At 37.2% G+C, this 26276-nt stretch overlaps 1 protein-coding gene across 3 annotated transcripts in view; it reads right to left on the bottom strand.

The window, feature by feature from the left end:
* PRKD1 (protein kinase D1) overlaps window positions 1-26276 on the bottom strand; it is a 298239-nt gene that overhangs the window by 60779 nt on the left and 211184 nt on the right. For 2 of the 3 annotated variants that reach the window (XM_087823237.1, XM_087823247.1), the window contains 3 exons: window positions 18224-18355; window positions 17194-17354; window positions 6002-6025 (listed from right to left, as the gene is read on the bottom strand). In XM_087823237.1, the coding sequence (XP_087679363.1) occupies window positions 6002-6025; window positions 17194-17354; window positions 18224-18355 (317 nt within the window). The remainder of the gene's footprint in view (window positions 1-6001; window positions 6026-17193; window positions 17355-18223; window positions 18356-26276) is intronic. The other variant, XM_087823242.1, reaches the window with a different exon arrangement.

Raw genomic sequence — 26276 nt, forward strand, 5'->3', positions numbered from 1 at the left:
TTTCAGGAAGTAAAAGCCTAGGAATAAATGGACAAGACATTTCAATAGAGAAATTCAAAATAGTGACTGTAATAGAGGACAAATATTCAGGTATTGTTGCTCTAGATCAGGGGTGGGGAAACGTCCGGCTCAAGGGCCACAGGCAGCCTCGAAATCATTTGGTCCGGCCCTGCCAAGGCAACCGCAGGCGGCACTCAAAATTCAATAAATCTAAGAGCTGTTTTCATAGCTAATTTTTAAGTTGATAGTTTTGTATGGCTCTGGAATGATGTTATAAATATCCAAGTGGCCCCTGGCAGAAAAAAACAAACAGGTTCCCCACCCCTGCCCTAGATGATAACAATGATTTCTGTCTCCATAGTCCCTCCCAGCTCTCACATTCCCTGGTTTTATACCAATATAAAAATAGAAAGTATTTTCTGCCCCTCATTTAAGTCATGAAGGAAGAGTTTGTAGGAGACAGTGAGAATAATTAATAGTATATTCTACATGCCAAAATGCAATGTGAAAATATTGTGCATCCTTTAACCTTGACATACAGAAGAGATTTTCAACCAGCTTGTCTGCGCTCAGAGGACGGCCTATGAGTCACGCATGTTTTCTAGAACATAATGACTGACTGAATAAACAGCTTCTATTGTATAAGCATCACTCAGCTGGCTGCCAACTTTCCTATTCAGGTGCTGTTATGTTTAAAAGGCACAACTGTGTGGAAACAGACGCAACCAAACACGAGTCCTTTATCCTGCAAGTTTTAAGATATCTAGCGTTCTGGACTAACATTCAAAGAACTGTGCAGAACAGTAGCTTACATTAGTTCTCTCCTACCACCACTGAGATGGATCCATCTGATTTAACAAGTGTTTCCTGTGGCAGATCCTGCCTGAAAGCCCAGGTAAGGTGCTGCAGGACATATAAAGGCTGTAACTATTACTCTCTGTGCCCGATGAACTCACTATCCAACAGAATGATATACACAACATAACTGTTACTATCCACAATAACATGCTCTTTCGCATGGCTCTGCCTTACTCTTCAGATTTCTGTTCACATGTCACCTTCTCCAAGAGGCCTCCAGGCCACCTAACTTATCGGCCATTCCCTGTTCACCCTTTGCTACTCTCTGGCACACCATCCTGTCTCTTCATGAGTCATTACTGCAGCCTGCAACTATCTTACTTGCCTATTTGATTATTGGTTTTTTATTTATCCCTTCAACAGAACATAAGTTCCATGAAGAAAGGATCTTAACTATTCTGTTCACCGCAGCATCAACTTCTGGAGTACAGGCTCACACAGAACAAGTGCCCGTATATACGAAAGTTTGCAGAAAAGATAAACCACATCAATGATGGAGGCGGAGGGGTCATTCGGAAAAGGCATTTCCTGAAGAAGACATCTGGTGTGAACACCTAAGTAGTCCTGCCATGCAATGACCATGTTGAGTATTACTGGCCATTAAAATTCTGTTTATGACAGCTCAGTGCTCCCAATCTTCAGTCTGCTTAGACATTTCTTTTATATACTCTGAAATCTGCTTGTCCCACTTGGAAATGATTATCTAACCCTACTCATAGTCACTGCTAGAAAAACATCATTATGAATGTTTAATAAGATTCAGACTACTTTCTGAAGCAGAAAGAAACAATCAGCTCCTTTCAACAACACTTAGATGAACGTACAACTTCTCAATAGGAAGTCAGGGAGTTTCTAGCACAGACCAATTCTTGGGCAACAGACAAGTCTGAAGAACCCTGGGGAACGGAGTTCACATGGGAACACCCATGTTTCTATGCCCTATAATTCACTGAGTAGCAGGTAGGGTGTTTGGTGAGTTTCAAATTGTTCAGTGCTGTTCTGTTACAATCCTGATTCTACATCCCTTGAACAACCTGCCAAGTGTGCCAGATTTATAAATGATTTTGGCTCCTCAGTTGGATACCCTAAATACAGAGCATAAATAAAAGCTAATCAACACCTTTTCATACCAATAAAAAGCATTGCTACAGGGCAAGAAAAAAAAAATATGCCCCCTGCTTAGTGGTAATGGATGCTGTACTTTAGAGTGGAGAATCCATTTCTTAATGTTTGTGGCAATTTGGGAAAGCTTTCAGGGTAATAACATATAATCTCATTAAAAATACAAGGTGATCTGGATTTGCTGAGTGCTAAAGTAGTCTTGAAAGTTACATTAACTTTCATATTGCTTCATTCTCTTTAAGTAAATAGAAATGAATGGTAAAGGAACCTTACTATTTTCTTAAGTGATCCACCCTTTGCAGGGAAAGCACAAGAACTGTTAGCGAATTGTTGCAAATTACAGGCATTGTTCTTTCAAAATGTCAGTTACTAACATCCCACAAGTCTGTGGGATCCTGGAGGAAAAGGGAGACATAATAGAAGTAAGAGTACCTTTCTTTTCACTTGAAGGCAATGCAACCTTAATGCTTTGCACTCTACACAATAAAAAATAAAAAAAAGCAGTATTTCCACTGAGGAAGAAAATAACTTTATATGTCAACAACTTCTACTCTGGGGCTTCAAATGTCAGACTTGATCTACACATAGAACGTGAACTGGGTGGTAAACAGATTATGTGGAAATATCAACAAGAGCAATTTTAGGGGCATATTATTTCCATGGTATTTGATCCTGCCTAAAATTGACAGGAGCCTGGCCTGGGGTTATGAGTTCACTGGAAAGCTGAATGAAATAATCTGGAAAAGGCTGTGCGATTGTTTTCTACCTTAAGGTAGAAAGCAATGTGGAAAAGCATGCCACAAACAGTCCAAGGCTACCGAGGCTAGAGCTCTTCCCTTCAAAAGTGGCCCATGAGGATAACTTCAGTATTTTACAGAATCTTCGTCAATGGTGAACACAAGGTTTAAAAATACAAAAAAGCACTCAATGAAATCATATCACTCCATGATATTTTGAATGCATAGCTACAGTGAAATAGATACCACCTCAAACTGGGCTATATGGAGAAATAGGTATATTTTTTCATAACTTCTGGACATTGTTTCAGCTTCCATTTTACTACATTTATTATCAAAATAGCAACACTTGCACTCTTCTTGAGAAGAGAGAGAATTCATTTGATCAAGTAGAATCAAATAGCAGAAAACCATGTCTAATGGATCAAGTAAAATTTCTGTAAATATTTCTGCAACAGATAAAATTTTACCTGAATTATTTATCATTTCTAAAAGTCTAATTTATAGTACTAATTCATCTTCCACCTTCCACATGCCCTTTTATTATTTCTTCTACACAAACCTTTATTTATTTATTTAGGATAGGAGCATTCATGAGGACACATTAGCTCTCAAAGTGAACATGAGCAATCTTTTTTCATATTACTCAGCTAGGAGCTCAGTAGTCATGATTGGTCAGGAATTAAAGGAGACAGGACTGAAATCTGGCCAGGTCTGGCATGACATTAGATGGATACAGATGGTCATTAAGCAAATGACTACTATTGGTAATGAGGGGGGCGGTGTTTTATACCTTAAGGTAAGAAAGCAATGCTTAATGCCTTCAAGCATGGCTTATGGGGAGTGTTAATGGAAGCCATGGTACCTTTCCTGAGAGAAGGAAGGACTTTCAGAGCCTTCATTAAAGATCCATTTGTTCCATTATAGAGAAGTGGTAGATGATGCCCCTGTGCCCCAGTGGAGTTCATGAGGAGCTCTCCTACAGTGTTTATATTTAGAATCACACATCTGGAAGTTTTTGTTCACAGAATGAACACACATGATAAACCAGACATGCTGAATGAAATCAGGCAACAGCTGATTAGTAGCACATGAAAGTAGACCGCACGCTCTTAATTCTTCTGAAGGGCTCCTTCCCCACAAACCCACCACTGCACTTCTGACTCTCAGGGGGTGGAGAAGTGTGGGTTAAAGAATCTTGGATCTCTTCCCTTACAGAAAGTATACACTGCCCAGGTTTGAATTTGGCGAACTAGTTTGTACAATCAACAAAAGAAATCTTGCAACATCTGGCAAATGTACTATATGGATGTCATGGTTCATATTTAAATGGAAAAATGATTTCTTAATTCAGATGAATCACCAGCATTCCTGGAACTCCAGAACACAAGAGTAACAATTAAAGTCTCTACTGCTAGATAGACTTTTGCTACTTTGGAAAATATCCCAGAAAATATTCATTTGGTCAGAAATATCATCATAGTTTCATTCAGGATTAGAAATAGTTGTGTGTTTTTTTCATCATTTGGTCATTTAAAAAGAATCTACCTTGACTATTATAAAGCATATCAGGATCATATCCAGTTACAAATATAAATACTGATATTCTCTTAACTTCATTATTATATTTTTTAAATGAACAAAACAGTAAAAAAATGAGTCATTTTGGGGATCTAAGTTTGTATACTTTTGCATCTTAGAGTTACAAAACATGCTGAAGGTGGAACCATGACCAGATTTCTATAAGGATTCTGTGACTCATGCAACTGTCACTAAAATATTTCTCTAAAAATTTCATCAAATTTGCATCATTTTCTTCCAAGGCATTTATAAAAAGAAAAGAAAAAAAAGTCTGTTACCTATTTAACACGCTAGGAACAAACAAGTTCAAGAACAAAAGCTTATGCAGAAAATGCATCCTAGTTCTATCAGGAGCTACCACGAGAAGGCCTTGCTGCCGTGAAGTTGTACAACTTTCACAGAAAAGCAGACTACTAGTCAGTCCTCCTTTATACAAGCTGTCCCTGGCCTTATTCCCAAAGGATGATATGAAGGGAAAGATACTACTTTAAAATTTAAATCTGGAAGGCATTTTAAATTACAAAATTTAAATTGGCAGGAATATAAAAAATTACATTTCATCCTGGACTTTTCTAAGTCGGGCACATTTTACACTAGGATAATTTTCCTAAACATGGAAATTTACTATTCTTGAAGCAGAGTTCTTCATTTTACATCTTATAAATCAAGATATCTTGACTTACCAATTTTATCTAACCCAGAACATGTTCTTGCTGTATTTTCGTTAGCTTCCTTTGTTAGAGTTACCTTAACAAGACCACCTTAGAATGAACACTAATAATGGTATCTGAAATTTAGAGACTCACGAGAGGAAACAGCAGTACATCAACTCTTAATTTACAAGAGATACAAAATTAGGAAAACTGAATATTAACAAGTCAATTGGTCAAAACAACTTATCATAAGAAGGACACTGTTGTGTATGCTACTTTAACACTTGACCTAAATGTCTCTTCTCCGTGTTCAGGTTATTAATTGCTTAAGAAAGATAAAAGGCCAATTTTGAACAAGGACTTAATTAAAACCTTTATGAAGGAAATTTGTGTCTTTTCCATATATAAATTCTTGGATTGGGACCTTGAGATACCCACTTGCATACTTCCTTTTAAAAACATTGAGGTTGTGATAAGACATTAAGGATGAAAAGTTCCTTTATTGAAAAAATTATATTTATTTTCAGGCACTCCTTGTTTTGGGCCTTACTGTGCCAACCAAAATCTGTGTATTGGGATGGTGACCTCCTTTTACATGGTTCTGCGCTACCTGGCATCAGGACACAGTTCCAGTATGCATACATTTCAGTTAACATGCTACAGAGTAGAGTGAGTGCTGACTGTGTCCTGTTCTAGTCCACTCAGTTTCATAGAAAAGACACCAATGTGTGGAATCAGGTTACAGGTTATCTGAGGGCACAATTCAAGATCTATTATTCTAATGCCTGCATTGCTCTTTGTCTCATTGAGGACTGTGAAAACTTGAATTACAAAAAAAGACAACAAAAATATGTTCTTTTTGCAGTTCAAAAGATTAGATTCTTAGCTAAGTTTTTAAAAATTATAGTTGCACAATTTTGAGCTAAATTCCGACCTGGTTATTTTTATAGAATCAATGCAGATAACTGTCTGATGACAACCTAATAGTATAATGTTGGTTTCGAAAAGATGGTGAAGTATACCCTAGAGCCAGGTAGAGTTAGTACATACCTCAAAGCCAGGACTCAGAGGAGACTTACAGATGAAGTTGTAAGAGCAAAAAGCAGGCAAAGGAGCAGAATAAAGGGAGGAAAAAAGACAAAAAACAAAAACAGTGTTACTGGAGGAAAGCGATGCATATTATTCAATAATGTTTTATATAAGTTTGTTTTCAAGAAATAGCAAAATGTTATACTAATCAGTCTTTGTGGCCACACAAACATCTGAGTTGGAAATTACTTTTTAATATTTCAATGGAACTATAGACCCAAAGTCAAGATTGCAAAAACAATTTACAGCTGTGAGCTGGTAGAGGCCAAAATACAACGATACTGCTTGACATGGTGTCAGTGATGACAAACAGTTCTTTCACCTTGTTGAAAATAAATTATAGTCACAATGAAGCATTTTTGACCTTTAAGTGAAAGATTAGATTTTTTTCCACAATAATTTATCTTCTCAATGGGAAAAGAAAGAAAAAGGTCATCAAAGTAATCAAATGTTACACAGTTGCTCTCTGCCTATAGGCAAGAATAAGCCAGTGGTTTACAAACCGAGAAAATCCAACAGTGGATTAGAGTTATAATGAAAGAAATATAGCCCGGTGCATTCTTTGTTCATTTTATTTATTTATTATTAATTAATTAATTTATTTATTTAAATTTATCTTTATTGTTGAAAGTATTACAGATATCCCTCCTTTTTTCCCCCATTGATCCCCTCCACCCTGCACCCCCCCCCCCCCAGGCCTTCCCCACACTATTGTCTGTGTCCATGGGTTATGCATATATGCATATAAGTTCTTTGATTAATCTCTCCCCTGGCCCCCACCTTCCCACTGAGATTCATCAGTCTGTTCCATGCTTCTGTCTCTAGATTTTGTTCCTCAGTCTATTATGTTTTTTAGATTCCATATCTGAGTGAGATCATGTAAAACTGAATCAGGAAGAATCAGAAAACCTGAATAGGCCAATAACAACTGATGAAATCGAAGCAATAAGGTGTTAAAGTCTATGACTATTACAGTATTGCTGTTGATCTCTCCCTTACAGTCCTTAAGGTTATTATTGATAGGTGCTTATTTATTGCCATTTTAATTCTTTATGCCTATGTTTCTATTTCTTCTTATTATTACAATAGTCCCTTTAACATTTCTTGCATTGCTTCTATTTCTACTTCTAATTACTGCAGTCCCTTTAACATTTCCTGCAGTGCTCATTTGGTGGTGATAAATTCCTTTAGCCCTTTTTTTGTCACAGAAGCTGTTTATTTCACCATCTATTTGGAATGATAACCTTGCTGGATAGAGAAGTCTTGGTTTTAGATCCTTGTTTTGCATTACCTTGAATACTCCATGCCATTCCCTTCTGGCCTGCAGAGTTTCTGATAAGCAATAAGCTGACAGCCTTATGGGAACTCCTTTGTAGGTAACAGATTGCTTTTCTCTTGCTGCCTTTAATATTCTCTCTGTGTCTTGAACTTTTGACACTTTAATTATAATGTGTCTAGGTGTAGGCCTCTTTGGATTCTTCTTGCTTGGGACTCTCTGTGTCTCCTGAACTTGTGTGACTTTTTCCTTCACCAGGTTAGGGAAGTTTTCTGCCATTATTTCTTCAAACAGGTTCTCTAACGTTTGTTTACTTTCAATCTCCTCTGGTACTCCAATGATGTGAATATTATTATGTTTAATGTTGTCCCACAGCTCCCTTAGACTGTCCTCCTGTTTTTTTAATTGTTTTTTCTTTTTGGTGATTGAGTGATTTTCCTACCCTCTCTTCTAATTCACTGATCCGATTCTCAGTTTCTTCCAATCTGCTGTTTATTCCTTCCAATGTATCCTTTCTTTATTTCTGCTATATCATTCTTCATTTCCTTCATAGTTTTCATATTTTTTTCATGCTGTTGAGCATCCTTACAATCAGTATTCTGAACTCTAGATCTGATAGATTGCTTGTCTCCATTTCATTTGACTCTTTTTCTGGAGAATTCTCTTGTTCTTTCATGTGAGCCTTGTTTTTTTGTCTCCCCATTTTGGCTGCCTGTTTGGGTTTGTATTAGGTAGGCCTGCTAGGACTCAGTCTTTTTGGAAGGGCTCTGGTGCAGGCCAATGTCAGGCACTATTTGTGACTGGCCTTGAGTACCTGTTTGGAGCTATCAACAACCCACGGCTTGAGGTCTACTCTGCTGGGGCTGGGTGCATTTGGACGGGACCAAGATGCATACCAAAGTCTGCTTTTCCAAGACCCAGGTCCAGAAGCAGATCAGGCAAAGGCTCAAAGCACTCTGAAGTCTGCCTCTGCCAGCAGGCTGATTAATCTCATTCTCTTAATGAGCCTCAGGCTGTGGAAACTCCAACGAATAGAGTGAGAGGTTCTCTAGCAGGGTGGGGCAATTGCTTCCCCCTCAGGCAAAAGCTGCTTGGAAGTAAATGCTTATGCAGTATGCGGGAATGACTCAGCACAGGAATCCAGAGGGGTGCCCTCTGAGCTCTGTCTACAGAGCCCACAATTTTAGATTCGCCTCATACAGCTCCAGTCCACTCTGCCCTCCCTTTTCTGGAGCTCAAGATGAATGGCTGCACACAAAACTTTGCACATTGGCTCTTTAAGAGGGTGTCTGCATTTCCAGCTGTCTCTTCCTGCCAGACAGAAATGCTGCTGCTTTTCACAGCGAGTTGTAATGTGAGCACCTTTCTCAGTTCTGGTGCTCTTGGCTGGGAAGCCCAGCTTGGGGTTTAGGCCCCAGAGTCCTCAGTCAAAACTCCCCCAGCTGAGATATGCCTCTGGACCTTCAGCCGCTGCGTTTGGGAGCCCAGCCAGCCCTCTCGCGCCTCTGCATTTTCTACCAGTCTTGAAGTGGTCTCCGCTTTTCCTCCTTGGTTATGAGGGTGCTTTCTAGCTCGTCATCAGTTGCAGTTGATTATTCAGGATGGTTTTTCTATATTTTAGTTGTAATTCAAATTTGGTCCCGAGAGAGTGTCAGCGTAGCTTCCACTCACTCCACTGCCACTTTTAATCTCCTCTTTGTTCATTTTAGAGTCTTTGCTGCATATCATTGTTTTCTGTCTGATTTCATTCAAGGTTGAAATATAATTCAAAAGTGGAAAAGTTATTATGAATTTTTTAAGAGGAGAAGGAGTATCAATGAAAAAAATAGACAAAAAATCTTAGTCAAGTAGACAACACATATCTGGTAATTTCTATTGAATATGTTCTTTTTCATTCTTGTTCCTTCATGCCTTTTTGAGCAGCTCTATCTTTTTACTACAAAACAAATGAAAACTAAAATACAGTTGCCTCTTTTCATAACAAAAATGCATGACTGTGTTTTGAAATCAGTGATATTTCTAGTGTTGAATAAACTTTTGTACTTTGAGAAAAATCTTATTATCTGTTCTCTGAGCCCCATATCCTAATTTGCAATCTACAGCTAACCCATTTTGTCAGAGATGAGAAGCGCTATAAATTTAGACTGAGATTCTGCCAAGATTAACTGTTATCCGGTAATACCTGTTACATTTCTGGATTGACATGAAACATGTGCAGGACTCTGGGGCAACAACCTCTTATTCGAACAGATCCAAACATGACTTGTAAGAAAGAAACATGACTCTGAAAAAGTACATGTGTGCATGTACTTTTATGGAATATTATCATACAGAGGTGGCAAAGCTTTCTCTTTGGGAGAGGAAACCCATCAAGTTTCTCAATTTCCAAAATAAGATATTATCCTTGTCATCAATGCATCTGAAATCCAAAACTCATGATTTTCCTCCAGTTTGCAGTCCTGAATACCTTTACTCTGGGCTCTCAACAGAATTCAACTTCAGCTGTATGCTATTCATCTTATGATATTTGAAGATGGTCTATGCAACATGCATTAATTCATTTATTTCTCTAAGTTACTATTTCTCACAGTGCATGTTTTTCACATAAGATATTCCTAGGTTTTATGAAAAAAGTGATTCCACGGTTGAGTCAGTTTAACAACACTGATTTCATTATTGTAAGAATTCTGAGACTTATAGTTCTACTTAATGAATATTGTGATGCTTAATGCTTGAATGGACCAAGAAGCATTTCCCAATCCTATCTGACCAAGAAAATCTTTTTTTACAGAACATTTCATAGGACCATCATTTTGAAGAAAAAATTCTGGGAAACACAGAGCTCTGTCTCTCTACCTTAGTATCAAGTTAGAATCACCCAAAATGTCCCCAGATCACCAAGAAAAAGGAAACCACCTACTCCTTTGGTGGTTGATTGTAAAATCATGCTATAGTTTTATTTTTATTTTCCCCTTGAAGAAAGGTCATATGAATTACTCTTTTGTATCTGTGGTGAAAACAACTATAGAAAATAATATTTATTATGCAAATGAATACTATGTACATTAAACACCCAAAGAACTTGTTTCCTATTATTGAATAATATAATTTCTGTAAACCCATCTTATTTCAATTGATTGATAGGAATCTCAGGAGTAAATTTAATTATCAATTATTTTGATAATATACTTAATTTTTTTTAATATGACCTGTGATAAAGAAACCTAATAACCTCATTACTTGATATATATTTCTTTTTAACTTTTAGCTATTATGAATATAGATTTTAAAAACATGTTTGTAATAATACCATTCGCAGTAACACCCTTAAAAAATGAAATACTTAGGTATAAATCTAACTGAATATGAACAAGTTCTATATGGAAAACCATGAAATTCTGATGAAAGAAATCAAAGGAGAACTAAATAACAGAGAGATATTCACGAATAGACATATTGTTATATGTCTGTTCTTCCCCATTTGATCTACAAATTCAGTGCAATCCTAATCTTAATCTCAGCAAGGTATTTTATGGATATCAGCAAACCGAGTCTAAAGTTTAGATAGAGAGGCCAAAGACCAGAATAATCAAAACAGTGCTGAAGGAGAAGAACAAAGTTGGAGGACTTACATTACCTGACTTTAAGACATATTATAAAGCTGCAATAATCAAGACAGTGTGGTACTGGTCAAAGAACACAAACAGATTAATGGAACAGAATAAACAGCTACAAAATAGACCCCCATAAATAGAGTCAACTGATCTTTGACAAAGGAGCAAAAGCAATACAATGGAGCAAAGACAGTGCTCTTCAACAAGTGGTACTGGAACAACTAGACATCACACGCCAAAAAATAAATCAGATACAGACCTTACACGCATCACAAAAGTTAACTCTAAATGGATTATAGACCTAAACACAAAACACAATACTATAAAACTCCTAGAAGATAACATAGGAGAAAACTTAGATGACCTTGGTTATGATGATGCCTTTTTAGATTAAAAAAAAAGACATCATGAAAGAAATAATTGATAAGCTGGACTTAATTAAAATTTAAAAACTTCTCTTGAAAAGACAATGTCAAGAGAATTAGAAGACAAGCTACAAACTGGGAGGAAATATTTGCAAAAGACACATTTGATAAAGAATAGTTACCCAAAATATACAAAGAATTCTTAAAGCTCAACAAAAAAACAATCCCAGTTTAAAAATGGGCCAACAACCTTAACAAAAACCTCATTAAAGAAGATATGTAGACGTCAAGTAAACACATGAAAAGATATTACACATCGAATGTCATGAGGAAAATGAAAATGATAACATCAATGACAGACTGCTATACACTTATTAGAATGGCCAAAAATCAGGACATAGCACCAAATGCTGCTGAGGATGTGGAGCAACAGGAACTTATTCATTGCTAATGGAAATGCAAAATGCTACAGCCGCTTTGGAAGGCAGTCCTACAAAACTAAACATACTCTTACCCTGCAATCTATCCATCCTGCTTCTTAATACGTACTCTAAGGAGTTGAAAACCTACACATGGAGATTCAGAGGAGACTTATTCATAATTGTTGAAAGCCACTAATATGTTCTTCAGGAGGTGAATGGATAAACTGTAGCACATCCAACAAAGGAAAATTAATATGTGCTAAACAGAAATAAACTATTAAGCCATTAAAAGACATGGAGAAACCTTACATGCATATTACTACGTGAAACCAGCCAACTAAAAGGGTACATACTGTATGATTTCAACTATGTGACATTTTGGAAAAGGCAAAACTATGGAAACTATAAAAATTAGTGGTCGCCAGGGGTTGGGTGGAGGAAAGGAGGGATGAAAAGGCAAAGCACAGAGGATTTTTAGGCAGTGAAAATTCTCTGTATGATACCATAATAATGAATATATGTCATTATATATTTGTGCAAACCCATAAAATGTATAACACCAAGAGTAAGCCCTAAAGTAAACTATGGATTTGGGGTGATGGTCAGCATAAGTTCATCAGTGGTAACTAATATACCACTTTGGTGAGCAGCATCGATGCTGGGGGAGCCTGTGCATGTGTTCCCCCAAGGCAGGGAGTATATGGAAAATCTGTGTACCTACTTCTTAATTTTTCTGTAAACCTAAAACTGCTCTAAAAAAAAAAGTGAAGGGATTCAGAAGCACAAATTGGCAGTTACAAAACAATCACAGGGATATAAAGTACAGCATAAGGAATATAGTCAATGATATTACAGTAACTATGTATAGCATCAGGTGGGTACTAGACTTATAGAGGGTATCACCTTGTAAGTTATATAAATGTTTAACCACTATGCTATATACCTGACATTAATATAATAGTGAATGTCAACTGTAATAGAAAAATAAAAAATTAAGTGTTTAAAAAATAAATAAAATAAATGCTTGTACATATTTTTCTGTGCATGACTACACATTTTTGTTGAATACACACTTAAGAGAACTGTTGAGTCATATGATATGCATATGTTCAGCTTTAGAAAATAACTGCCAGAAGATGACTTTGGAAAATCGGTTTCTCAAAGTTGTTGAACCAATTTACATTCCCAGTAGTAGTGTCTATGAGTTCCAGTTGCTCAATATCTTAACCACTGTTATTGTCAGTTTATTTTTTCAAATTTAGACACTATGGTATAGAGACATTTCACTGCAGATTTAACTTTAGGCTCCTTGATAACTATGTAAATGATTTAAAGTACATATTCATGTTAATTGACTATCTTTTTTTTTTGTAAAGTGTTCAAGTATTTTGCCTATACAGTATGGAGCTGTTTCCTTTTTTTAAAAAAAATATGTCTTTATTGATCACAGAGAGAGGAACGGAGAGAAAGAGAAAGATACAGAAACATCAATGATGAGAGAGTCATTGATCGGCTGCCTCCTGCACGCCCCCCACTGGGGATGGAGCCTGCAACCCGGGCATGTGCCCTGACTGGGAAATGAACCGAGAGCTACTGGATCATAGGGCGATGCTCAACTGCTGAGCCACACTGGCCAGGCTCTTATAACTTTTTTGTAGATCAGGGGTTTTACATCAGGGGTTCTCAAACTCAGCACTACTGACATGTTAAGCCTGGTACTTCTTGTTGTGGGGGGCTGTCCTTTGCATTGACTGTTCTGGGATTTCCTTCTTTCTTTTAAAAAAAAATTTTTTTAAATATGCTTTTATTGATTTCAGAAAGAGAGGAAGGGCGAGGGAGAGAGATAGAAACATCAATGAGAGCGAGTCAATGATCAGCTGCCTCCTGCACGGCCCTCACTGGGGATCGAGGTCGCAACCTGGGCATGTGCCCTGACCAGGAATCGAACCGTGACCTGCTGGTTCATAGGTCGATGCTCAACTGCTGAGCCATGCTGGCCGGGCTGATTTCCTTCTTTCTGAGACATTAGTTCCTCAAATCTTGACTGCCTTGGGTACTCCTGGGTACATTTTACTCTTTGTTATATTTTATTCAGCTTTTATAACTGTCCCTGGCAGGAGAGCTGATCTGATACAAGCTTCTTCATACCTAGGAGCAGAAGTTCTGGAGCAGACTATTAACTTTCTGATAAGACTAAGTCTTGCGTAACACAGTGTCAAATGGCTTTAACTTTTCCCAGATACCACAATAATATCTGTAAATAAAAAAATGAGTAAAGCATAGAAAAATGATAGGATCATTTAATCCCAATTTCTCTTCTGCAACTGTCCAAAAGTCTATAAAACTGATATAATCTTGATACATATATTTATATGTAATGATACAATATATGAGTGAGTCCAACTTAAAGATCTGCTTCATTTTTCTTGTTTATTTCTAAATTGGTGATGATTTACAAAATGATGTACACCTCCACATAGCTGTTTGCCAAAAATTGATACATTTTGGATTTTCTTAAAGGATGCCCTGCTTTATGGTTAGTATAATGGATAGTTTGCTGCCAAAGTTGGAGACACAGAGCTTGTCATATAATCTGTGTTATTATCCTCATTTCCTATCTTAGCAACATTACTGAAATCTGAAATTCAATTTATGTGCCAAAAATGAAATATTAAGGCAATTACCAATATCTTAATCTGTATGTGAAATGGTGATTTTGTAGTCAAAATAAGGAATCAAGTGTGGAAGAGAAAAATCATTTTCTTACATCTGAGAGAAGATCTATACACTAATCAGGGCACACGTGCCATACGCGTGATCTGGTGACATTAACAAACGATGCCATAATCTTTGTCAGTAGTGGAAAATATCCTTATTGGTATATACAACTAAGAAGTTTCACTACTGTTGCCATAATACTACCTGTGGCATGCACTACAAATTTTCTACTACACTTACTGTCCTTTCATGTCTTGCCTAGAGATAAAAAGGAACATGTTCACTGCACTCCAAGCATGCCTGGGTAAAGCAGGGCGGTTTTGCCCTACAAAAAGTAGCCAAGGCATGGCCCAAGGAACCGGGAAATCCATGTCCTCTACAAGGTGGGTCAACATTTTTTCTTTTCCCAGGAACTGGATAAAAAGAGACACAACAAATGCACTCATGAGGGCACAAAAGGCTCTGATGTGTAGAAAGCAATTCTGAGAGCTCTGCACCAGTATTTCACATTACTCACAAAGGCATTTCTCACTGAAGGTTCCCCATAGGGCATTCTGTACAAGGTTATGAATGGGGGATAGTATCTTTCAAAGTATCTTCTCACTTCATAAATATCTGATTTGATCACAATTTTACAGGCATTCTTGACAGGCATGGTTAAATTATGATTTTTAAAAGTATATTTTAAAAATACAGTTTAAGCATTTTATGACAAAAATTTGTATTCAGTAGTAAAGCAATAATAACTTCAACATTTGTTGTAAAATATAATTTGTCATTAGCTATCTCATAAAATTAAATAATTATTCAATTTGGTTAAGTAAAGCAATTAAATAATTTGGTTTAAAAACACAAAAACTTATATTAAAGACTATACTTATGTAACCTAAACTATATTTATATGTTATATATTTATACATATATTCATGCATATAATTTAAATATATAATTTAATTCATACTCATAAAATCTAAATTACATATGACTTGTTTTGAAGTATGTATGTGTATATGTATATACATATATATGTGTATATTTTATAAAAAGTTGAGATAGATTTAAAAGAATCTTCAGCATTAATCATCTAGATTCTAATCTATTCTAATGATGAATGATTTTAGAGCTTGAGATTTCTTGTGAGATATTAAGTAATTTTTCAAAAACTTTTTCTGGCAAAACTGAAAACAATACACAATTAATTTATAATTTTGTTTCTTAAACTTGTTTTTAAATTTCTATCCAGTAAACAGTATGACTCTCAGTGACGATCCTTAAAAGCAAAAGTAACTGTTGTAACTTGTAAAATCACTGCTTATAAAAATTCAAAGTCAAGGAACTTCAGAGTTCAGAAGATAACATGAGAGTTATTTGAAAAAGTAAAGAGCTTTTGCCCTGGCCAGGTGGCTCTGTTGGTTGGAGCATCATCCAGGACACCAAGAAGTTGCAGTTTAATTCCTCATCAGGGCACATACCCAGGCCGTGGGTTCGATCCCTGGTCGGGGGCACATGTGAGAGGCAACCGATAGATGTTTCTCTCTCACATTTGTGTTTCCCTCTCTCTTTCTCTCTCTCTTAAATCAATAAGAACATATCTTTTGGGTGAAGATTAAGAAAAGTAGCTTTCGATTAGCACCTTTCTGTAAGAACATCACTAATTCCAATTAATATAACTTTATGGGATAATATATAAACACACACATACATTCTGAATCATTACCAAAATATAACACATTCTTCTAACTATTGGTAGAATTTAGTACCTGCCTTCTCCCAACAGGTTCACTTGATGAGGTCTGAAAACACAAAAAACTCCCAAAAAGAAGTCTTAGAAAAACAGTATGTTATCAATATGAATATTCAACTGAGTTATATGTCTGGTTTAGGCTGTAACAAATTAAGGTGATATAAAGCTCATGATAAAATATTTCAAACAATAAACTAATTAATAAAACTTTTAGAGATGTCTTAAGTATGTATTGCCACTCTCTGCTCCAAGAAGGATTTCTTTAACCTAAGAGTTGTAGTAATTTTTAATTATTTTCTTTAATTACTTTTTACAACAGTAAGAGTATAGTCTTTGTAAAATTCATTGGGGGACAGAGTAAATATGGGAAATTTAAAGCCTCACATCATCAGCTAATTTAAAAAAAAAGTTAATTACCACAATTTTTACTTTGTTTTGAATGTTTGAAAAATCCAAATTTAATTTTCCTTACTGATAAAATCCATATCTTAGAGCTGATGGAACAATTCAAAGTGTTAAGTGCTATTTTCCTCATAGCATTTGTCAATAGTGTCATTTTGACCATACACAGGAATGTATGCCAGTAATGCCAAACAAAGACTTTCCTACTTCCATTATGAGAACATTTCAAATTTCCTCCCAGAAGAAATGTTCATCTCTGCCACAAAGTACTGTACTAATCTTCAGGGAAAAACATCTTTTATCTCTGATTTCCAAATTTTGACAAACTACATTTTGCAAAATTCACACATGCTTTTGCGCTGCTCTGGCCCTATGACCACGGTGAAACCTCACATATTTTTGGAATTGCACTGAACTCACAGATAAAGGCAAACTGTGAGTATTTGGGGACTTGGGGAAGCAGTGACCAACCTACAGCACAGGCCCTGAAGAAACAGCCATTCACACCCTGGCGGGCCCTCCCTCGCAGGGCCCTGTCGTGGGTGAAACCGCTATTACACTGTCCCACAGATGTCTCGTGTAAAGGGCGACTGGCCGCACAGGGGGCCCTACCAGAAGGGGCTCGTCGGGGACACTGGTGGACAGCTCTGCCGACGCTGTGCGCACTGTGGTGAGCCCTGTGAGCGAAACGTTCGAGAGCCTTCTCCGCCTCACGCCGCTGCAGTTGTTGGGGATTTTAAATGCACATCTTTTATGGTAATTCAGGCCACATCCTGGAAAAAGAAAATAAAAATGGCTTTTGCTTAACCGTAAATTAAAAGCTATTCTAGTATTAGTTGTAAATTTTGCATTTTTAAAAATAGCACTGCTTCCATTTCTCTTGGGGCTATTTGGAAATTCAGATTTTCATTTGAGCTTTTTCTGATTTTACTGTCCCAATCTGTAAATAATCTTGGTTTTGAATTCTGGTTTTATTGAATGAGCTCAGCAACTATTGTGATTATTATTATTTTTAAATGTCCTCTGATATAATGGATTTTTGCTTTGAAGGATCTAGCAACAAAACTCCAAAGAGATGAGCTGAGCCATTTTTAGGTGCCCCAAGTTCTAAAGCAGGTGGACACATAGGGAAAATTAATCACAAAGCATCACAACTTCTGAAGTACACTGATTTGAATCCTGGCTCCACAGGTTCAAGGTGTTTTTTCCATAGAGGATGATAAAACCATGATATTGGTGTATAGATATGGGTACAAGTTGGAGTCTGTCACTCAATAGTCGAGTGACCTGGGATGGTTTGATTTACCTCCTGAATCTCTGCTCATTTCAACAAACATTTATTGAGTGTCTACTATTCCAATCAGGATTAAGATGCCAATTTTATTTTTAGCCTGTTGCCAAAATAACCAACACGAAAGAAACATATTCATATGCTATAAAGAAAATATGTGAGGATCTGGTTTCCCAGATCAGAGCAAATATGTTGAAGAGAGGAAAGAAATGAACTGAACAGAATCCAGGCACCCCGCCCCCCAAGATCCCTGGAAGACATGTGAAGGAAAGAAGACATTGTCGGAGAGGGCACAACATAAGCAGGTAACTCCAGCCTGCGTTCCACTTGGTTGGGAAGGAAATGCCTTACCTTCGCATTTAAGGCCTTGACGGACGAGCCCCCACAGCATTTCTCCACAGTGGTCACAGAAAGCTGGGGCTCTGTACGAATGAACAAAGAGAGCGTGGGGACGAATCTGAAAGTCTTCAAAGGTAGCAGAAGCTGTAAAAATAGTAATGTTGAAAAATGAGTTGAATCGACACCCTGATCTGTAGATGATTAGTATGCAAGATTATTAATATGCAAGTATAGATATAACTCTGCAGGCAAAGTTAAGAAAGATAAGTTGCAACATTGCTTGGCTTTTAGCCATTCGACTCCATTCTTTCCAACCACAGTGTTACAAGTGGTGCCTTAGCAGCCCTCTCTCTGCTCTTCCCGCTTCCCAAAGTCTCAGGCCACTTCGAAAGCAGCCAAAATGCTGGAAGAAAGCATGAATGAAAGGATAACTCAACTCAATGTACAAATGCCCAATGTTACTTAAAACTTTTTGCTTTGGTTTTTCTTTAAACGAACCAAAAAGGTATTCAGAAATATTACTGAAAAGAAAAAATTTGATGAATTTAGACAGATTAGAAGACAGTACACTTGAATATGACCATGAAAGGATATAGCAGAAGAGTGGGGGGAGACATAAGAAATCTAAGCAGCCTCTTCGTGGGGAGATAGTTATTGGAGCTCTTAGGCAACACAAGTAGGCATTTAAATCCTGACTTAAAAATAAGCAAGCAGCCTCTTCACCAATATGTCAAGCAGAGAGATTTAATATGCACACAGGTGAACTCCAGTTCATTCTTTGAGAAATATACTTCAGCAAATGATATTCATGCTATAGGACATTTTTTGTTCTTGCTTACTGTTATTTATTGTATATGGTACTCATGCAGAGTATTGAAATTCACTATTTTTTTTAGATTACACTTTTCTACATATTTTCATGATGTTATAAAATGCCTCATGTTTTTCTTGTGTTTTTAATTCAAATCAAGAAATAAGTCTACAGAATTAAAAGTGAAAGACCATCTCTTTTCCCCAAATTCTAATGGGTAGGGTGTATCTTTTGAACCTATTTGTACTTATAGCCTGAGGTGGAGGCTGCTCCATATGGTCTAATGAGTGTCGGCCTGGGGGTGAGAAGAGCTGCGTGAAGTTCTGCCAATACCTACTTGCGTACACAGCCTGATGTTGGGCCTGCCTGTTGCTCATAGACTAATAGAGAAGGTGTGACTGATGGCGACTTCTCCAGGCCCTTACAGTTTGAATTTCATGAATGTTAGGACAGACCCATGTGTACTTGATTTCATAAGGTTTTATTCAAAGAGAATTTTGGGGACATTTAAGCCTTAAATATATCCTTCTATTCTGTCTTCCTCGATCTTCCTCTTGTCTGTCCTCTTGCCTTATTTTTTCAACACACATTTGTTAAGTACCTTCAATGCTGCCAATGGCACAAAGCCAGGGACAAAGATATAAAAATGAGTGAGACATCTTCACAGAGCCTGCCAGACTAGCAGGTAAGACAAATAAAACAAACAAACAAACGAAAAACCCCCGCAGTAATTCTAAAGTAGCTTCTAAGGTTCCAAGAAGCTACATTAGTTACATAGATACGAAATAGAACTGGGGCTACAACTCACAGGTGTTTGGGCCCCCAATACACTGTCTTTTCATTATTATCAGTGTTATATCTTACCTTTCCTAACTCTGCCCGAAGAATTATATCCAATAGCCCCATGATGTGGGGAATAAACATTTGCAGTTTTGCTGCTGGTGCCTGGATGGCAGGCTGTGGGCTACCAAATCACTCATTGAGTATATTTATGAAATACTTACATTGTTAACTCAAGTCTGCAAGGTGTGACAGAAGGAAGGCTGAAAATATAGGCAATTCATCTCTGCTACATAGGAATCCACAATGACAAAAGCAGCTTTGAGGGTATCACATCCTTCAGCGTAAGTGATAACAGAACATGCGGGAAAGTGAATCAGTTCTATCAGAAAGAGTATTAGAGAGGGTTCACAGGACATATATCTGAAGCATAGTAGAAGAATAAAATTTTAATGGGTTTGTTTTTCCTTGACCCTTGAACAAAAGTACTTTACTCCAAATTAATGTGCTTTATTATTGAAAATCACCTATCAATTTATCAAAGTTATGATTTTTACTCAGTTGGAAAGATAATGAAAATAATAGCGGGAGTGACTAAGATTTATTAAGCTCTAACTGTATCCTGAACACTATGCTGAGACTTAAGTGTGAGAAGAAGGAGATGGTTAAAAAACTGTAGCCAGATTACTGTGCAGTAGCATTGTCTACATGGAGACCTGACTAGTTTGGGCAACTTCTGTGATTTGATCAAAATGTGTCTAGCCAGGCCGGTGTGGTTCAGTGGCTGAGCGTCGAACTATGAACCAGGAGGTCACTGTTCGGGGAGTCCGGGTCAGGGCACAGGCCCAGTTTTGGGCTCGATCCCCAGTAGGGGGCATGCTGGAGGCAGCCCATCAATGATTCTCTCTCATCATTGATGTTTCTCTCTCTCTCCCTCTTCCTTCCTCCCTCTGAAACCAATGAAAACCTATTTTTTAAAAATCAAAGAAAATATTTTATGCCAACCATTAACTCCTGGCTTCTCCATCCCCACCCCGCCTCTCAATCACCCCTCAAGGACCAAACAACTATAACAATACTGTCACAGCAATTAGTTGAATAATTACTGTCGTTTTCAAAATAAAACACATTGGAATTTGACAATACTGACACCAAGTTGCATTGAGGCAGTTTTCTAAATTAATCAGGCAGAATATAAATAACTAAACTGAAGATTTTGAGTAAGCATCCCCTCCTCTTCCCCTCCAATTTATGTCAGGTAAGTTTGTCTCCTCGTTTATTCACTTTTTGCAAGAGATTAACATTCAGAAGCCATTAGTGCCCTTGACTTATGTCTGAATGCCATTTTCTAAAGTTCAATTTTAATATTCTCCTGCTAATTTTAAAATAATTAAATACATTTTAAAAATAAAACTACCGAGCTTGGGGAGGTTTTACATCCATTTGAAATCAAAGTACAACATCCATTCATCATGAATTTACCTGTTCTGCACCCTGGGGGAAGCAGCATTAGCTGAGTGCATGCAAGCCATCTCTCCTAATCACAAAATTGCACTTCAGAGATAATCACTCAGCACAGGAAAACAAAGAGAACGCCTTAATTCCATTTCACTTAAGCTTTGGAATCAAGATGGACAGAGAAGGGGAATATGACAGTGTCTAGAGATTCCAAGAGAGGAGCAATGTCCTATCTGCCAGTCTGCTCTGATCACTCAGTTGAAACCATAGGATGGAGCTATGAACTGAATGCAGTGGACCCCTCACAATGGCACTTGGGTTCCTTTGATGTGCTCTACGAACAGTCTATTATTATAGTCCAGTGTGCAAGAGAGGAGAAAAAGACTGCTTTCCTCACTCGTTCAGTACTTGAATTAGTTAATTGAGCCAAAAACTCTAAGATAACCAGTAGTTCTTTTAAGGTTCATTATAAATTGTTGCACACAGTGGAATGAAGTGTTTGGTTAGCAGTACACATGAAATGAGGCTTCCAAAGCAAATGAAATATTTTCTGGAGGTTAAAACTATTTGCATAATAAAATAAAGTAATGTCAGATCTTCCAAGATTTTCAGTATTTTTTTTTTTTACCTATAATTTTGGCGATGAGGGAGTGGCATTAACTCTTTCTGGCATCAACAAGTTGGGACAAATATAATAAAAAGAAAAGCTTAGCACATTGCAAGTATCACCTAACTCAGTTTTTCACAAGCAATCTATTGTTATCACCATTTTACAGATGAGAAAACTGAATCTCAGAGAAATTAATGAACTGCCCCAGGTAAAATAGGATCTTGAGTCAAACTGTCCTGACACCTGTACCATACAAACTGTCTCAGCCGTTCTGAATCAAATTAATCATTTTTATCTGACAAATGAAACACTATGGACAATAAACTGCATCTTTATTTTATGAAACACTGGAAAAAACTACAATTAAATATAACACACCATCATTATAAGATGCACCCTTATCTCAGAGATGCAAAAAATACTGGGGAGAAAAGAGTCTACGAAATAATGTATAGAATGAAATTAATTCAGTTCATGATAAAAAAGTCCCTTTAATATGTTTTCTGCATAGATTCCATTCTTTGAAATCCTTCCCCATCTAAACAAATTGGAGTTAGTAACAATAACTAGTTTTTAAATTTTTACAAAAATTCACGGTAATACGGAGCTACAGGCCTACTGGAGCTTGTATTCACATGATAACCAGTCTTCCCACATTCAGTGTATAAGTCTCGCCAAAAGCAAAACACTGGGAAGTTTTTAAAAGCGTTGAAGATCTGCTGGAACAAGTTTTTCCCTTAGTCTTTGGAATATTGAAATTAGCTTCTGGATACCACGCCCCTGACATAAACACACATATTCATCTGTTTTAAGGTGTTCTGGATGAAAAATATCCTACCCGTCTCCAGGTTAGCATCCTATCATTCATCCATACACACACACACAACAGACATACTAAGTCATCCTCTGTTCCTTCAGAGTTTGGTGGAATAATGACTCGCAAATCACTTTTTTGCACTTGTGAACACCCCAAATTATTAGAAAGGTGTTTTTTTTCGTCCCAAATACTCTCTGTAAGTTCTATCTGATGGTCACAGTTCAAATAGCAAGCATTTAAAATTAAGACATTTTCATGTTTTTCTTAAATCAGCTCATGTACACCAGTCTTAATACCTTTAAGCATTATCGTTGGTTTATGTTATGTTTTATTAATACATCTAGAACCTACTAAGTAATAAATATAGTGTATGTCAGATACAGAAAAAGGAATAGTATCTGTTGTTAAAGATTCAAAGTCAAAAAGAGCAAGATAGACCTGTAAGTAATTAATACAAAGCACAGGGATGGAAACACAAAGGACTGGTGGGGGCTGAGACGGCTGGGTCTGTCAGGGAAAGCTTCATCAAGGAGACACTGAACACACCCTTAAAGACTAAGAATATTTTCAAAAGAAGAGGATGGAATAAAGAAAGGAGGAAGCGTTTTTATAAGGTCTGATTTTATTTAATTATAATTTATAGGTTATCTACATATTTCTTTGTAATTATAATTATGGAGGGTTCTTGGCACTTCATCTTTCATGTACTTTTGGGACAGTTTGCAAGAGTGTCCATGAGGCAGATAACTGAGAGATGACAAGAGACCATTCCCATGCTACTGTGGCCCAGATGTGAGGCAGCACTTGTAAAATTAAGCCTGCAGGTGCCTACTCTCCTCTGTCAGCCCCCCAACACGCCTGCATCGTGAGGCTGGCCATTTCTTCTGCTTCTCCTTTGGTCCCAGGCTCTTTGAATCCCTTTGTACCAGATTCTCCCTTTATGCATTTACTGTTCCAATTAAACACACATTTCACATTTCTGTTATACCAGGAGACATCCAAAGCTGCAAAGACCCCACAGCTCTCCAGCAACAAGAACATTCAATAAATTCTTGTTGAGACATCTATGAAAGCATTAGATGGCTGAAGAAAAAACTAAGCCGGTCAGAGAAAGACAAGTATCACATTGTCTCACTTATATGTGGAATCTAAGGAACAAAATAAACTGACGAACAAAAGAGATCCAGAGACAATGAAGCATGCAACAGACTGACAAATTTCAGACTGAAGGGAGAGGGTGTGTGGGAAGAGTAACCAATGAATTTATATGTATAAATGCATCGCCCATGGACAGACAATAGTGCAGAGAAGGCCTGGGGAGGGGGCAGGAGTGGGAGAAGGGTGGGGGATCTGTAATACTTTCAACAATAAAGATAAATTTTTTAAAAAAAGGGAATTTCTATATTTAACTCACATCTGACCAGAAAAATGTTAGTGAGGTGCAATGATGGGAACTTGTGAGTCTGTGAATATATCATCCCAGAGATTACAGCAGCCGAGAGAGAAAAAAATCCATAACATGTATTTAGATAGGTTGATTAGGCAGTTCAGAAAGTTCTGGGAAAATATTTTATAAGTTCATGGCCAGAGACTCAAAAATATATGGCTCCAAGAGGAATAAAAAGATCTCACAAGCCAAATGGATAGCACAATAACCAGTTACCCTAATTAGGAAGAAAGGGGTTGGTATCTAGAGAAACTGATGTAACTGCCCAGGAAACTCTGATAAGCTCCTATGGAGAAAGAGAAACACAACCACAGAAGCAGGAGCTCAGGGGCAGAGTGAAGGCAAACAGTGGCCCAGCCAGGGAGAACCACCCCAAGAAGGCGAAGGAAGGAAAACCTGAAGCTTGTAAAAAGCTGAAACAGAACAAAAAGCCTTTTAGCTCTGTTATATGTGGAAAGAATGAAACAGAGATAGACCTGAACCATGAAAAACACAGTTTAATGCTAACAGACAAAACAGAAAAAGCTGAACTATTCAATTGCAGGTTTGTTTCTACCTTTTCTAGAAATGGGCTGTCTTCAAACAAAAACAAAAAAAGGAAAAATACTCAAGAAAGAAGTGAAATAGTGAAATCTGGGATGATTGAAGAAAGATTATCTAAGGACTTTACATAAACTATTTTCAATAGGCCCAAATGAATTATAAATGAGGACTCGAGGATTTACTTTTAATTAATCAAGAAACCATCTACTGCAAGATTCTAACAATCTTACAATCTTACTGGGTTTAATGAAAGTATTCCAAAGGTCTATAGAACAAATAGAAAAGAGCCTAATAGGAAAGGAAAAATTTAAAAGGAGAGTAATGAAGAAATTTAGCCCTACTTGATACCAAAAGATTCTATAAAACTATGACACTTTAAAATATGTTGTGTAAGATACTTGAGATCAATAGGGTAGAATTGGTAACACAGAGATCCACTCTGTATGATTTTAAAATATGATAGAAGAGATATCAAAAATCAATTTACCAGGGAAACTTTGTTTAACAAATGATTAATGATTAGTAGTAATTAGCTACTTGGGGAAAATACAATATATAAGCCTATTATATATATAAAATATCTGAGAGCAAAAAATTAAAATGAAAAACCAAACCGTAATAAAACTAGAAGGAAACAGAAGTGAATGCTTATCAAGTCTCTAGAGGAAAAATGACTTTAGCAAGTCAGAGGAGTTCATAAATCTTCAAAGTGATGGGAGAAATCAAATGGGAAAGATTCATTAGCATGATCCTGCAGCAGGCACTGCTGGTTGACTTGTCAAAGAGGTTATCTAAGTCTCTTTTATTTTGCATAGCTATAATAGGGTTATTTCTAACAATTACATATGGGAGATCACAGAAAGCTAATTACATTTAATACTCCCAGGTCTTTAGAATATAATTGCTAACATTCAAGGAGGCCTCTATGCACTGTTAGCTACCAGACATGCAGGTGACAAGCCTTACATTCTCGTATGAAATTAAGAGAGTTCACATGCATTCATTCTTGCTCAGAAAGAAACAGATCCTTCTTTTTACTTTTCTTCTTTTTAACTGTAAGGATGTCAGGAGTTTTGATGGCAGGGCTAAAATCCTGCTCGCCAAGCCCCTTAGGATCTGTGCAGAAACCCAGAGAGTTACAGGCAATATCTGAGTAATCATTTGTTTCCCTCCCAGGAAACTGAGCCGTATGGCTGAGGCAGAACAACTGGGGCAGAAGCGGCAACGCCAGCTGCCAGGAGGACACTGTAAAGATGAAAGATACACAAGTGGAAGGCTGTAAATAAAGGAGAGAGCCCGAGAGCGGAGTTACTTTATCCCAGCCATCTCCATGCTGAGAAGTCTGCCAAGAACATTTCCCTCACCCTACATTTTTTTTTTGTTCCAGCCATTACTGATGTCCATGCCCCTGTCTTTGACACAATATGTTCCTTCTGTTTTGCAGGTAGCCACCTCTCAGTTAGCTAACTCTTACCCATCTGGCCACTCAGTGTCACCTGCAATGGGAAGCCTTCTGTGATGGGCCTGCCCCACATGATGTAAATTGCCCTCTTCTCTCTTCTGTAGGCTCCGGGGCACACTAGCATTATAAAACCCATC

Source organism: Miniopterus natalensis, chromosome 1 (genome assembly GCF_054644295.1).
Source record: "Miniopterus natalensis isolate mMinNat1 chromosome 1, mMinNat1.hap1, whole genome shotgun sequence".
Taxonomy (NCBI): Eukaryota; Metazoa; Chordata; class Mammalia; order Chiroptera; family Miniopteridae; genus Miniopterus; species Miniopterus natalensis.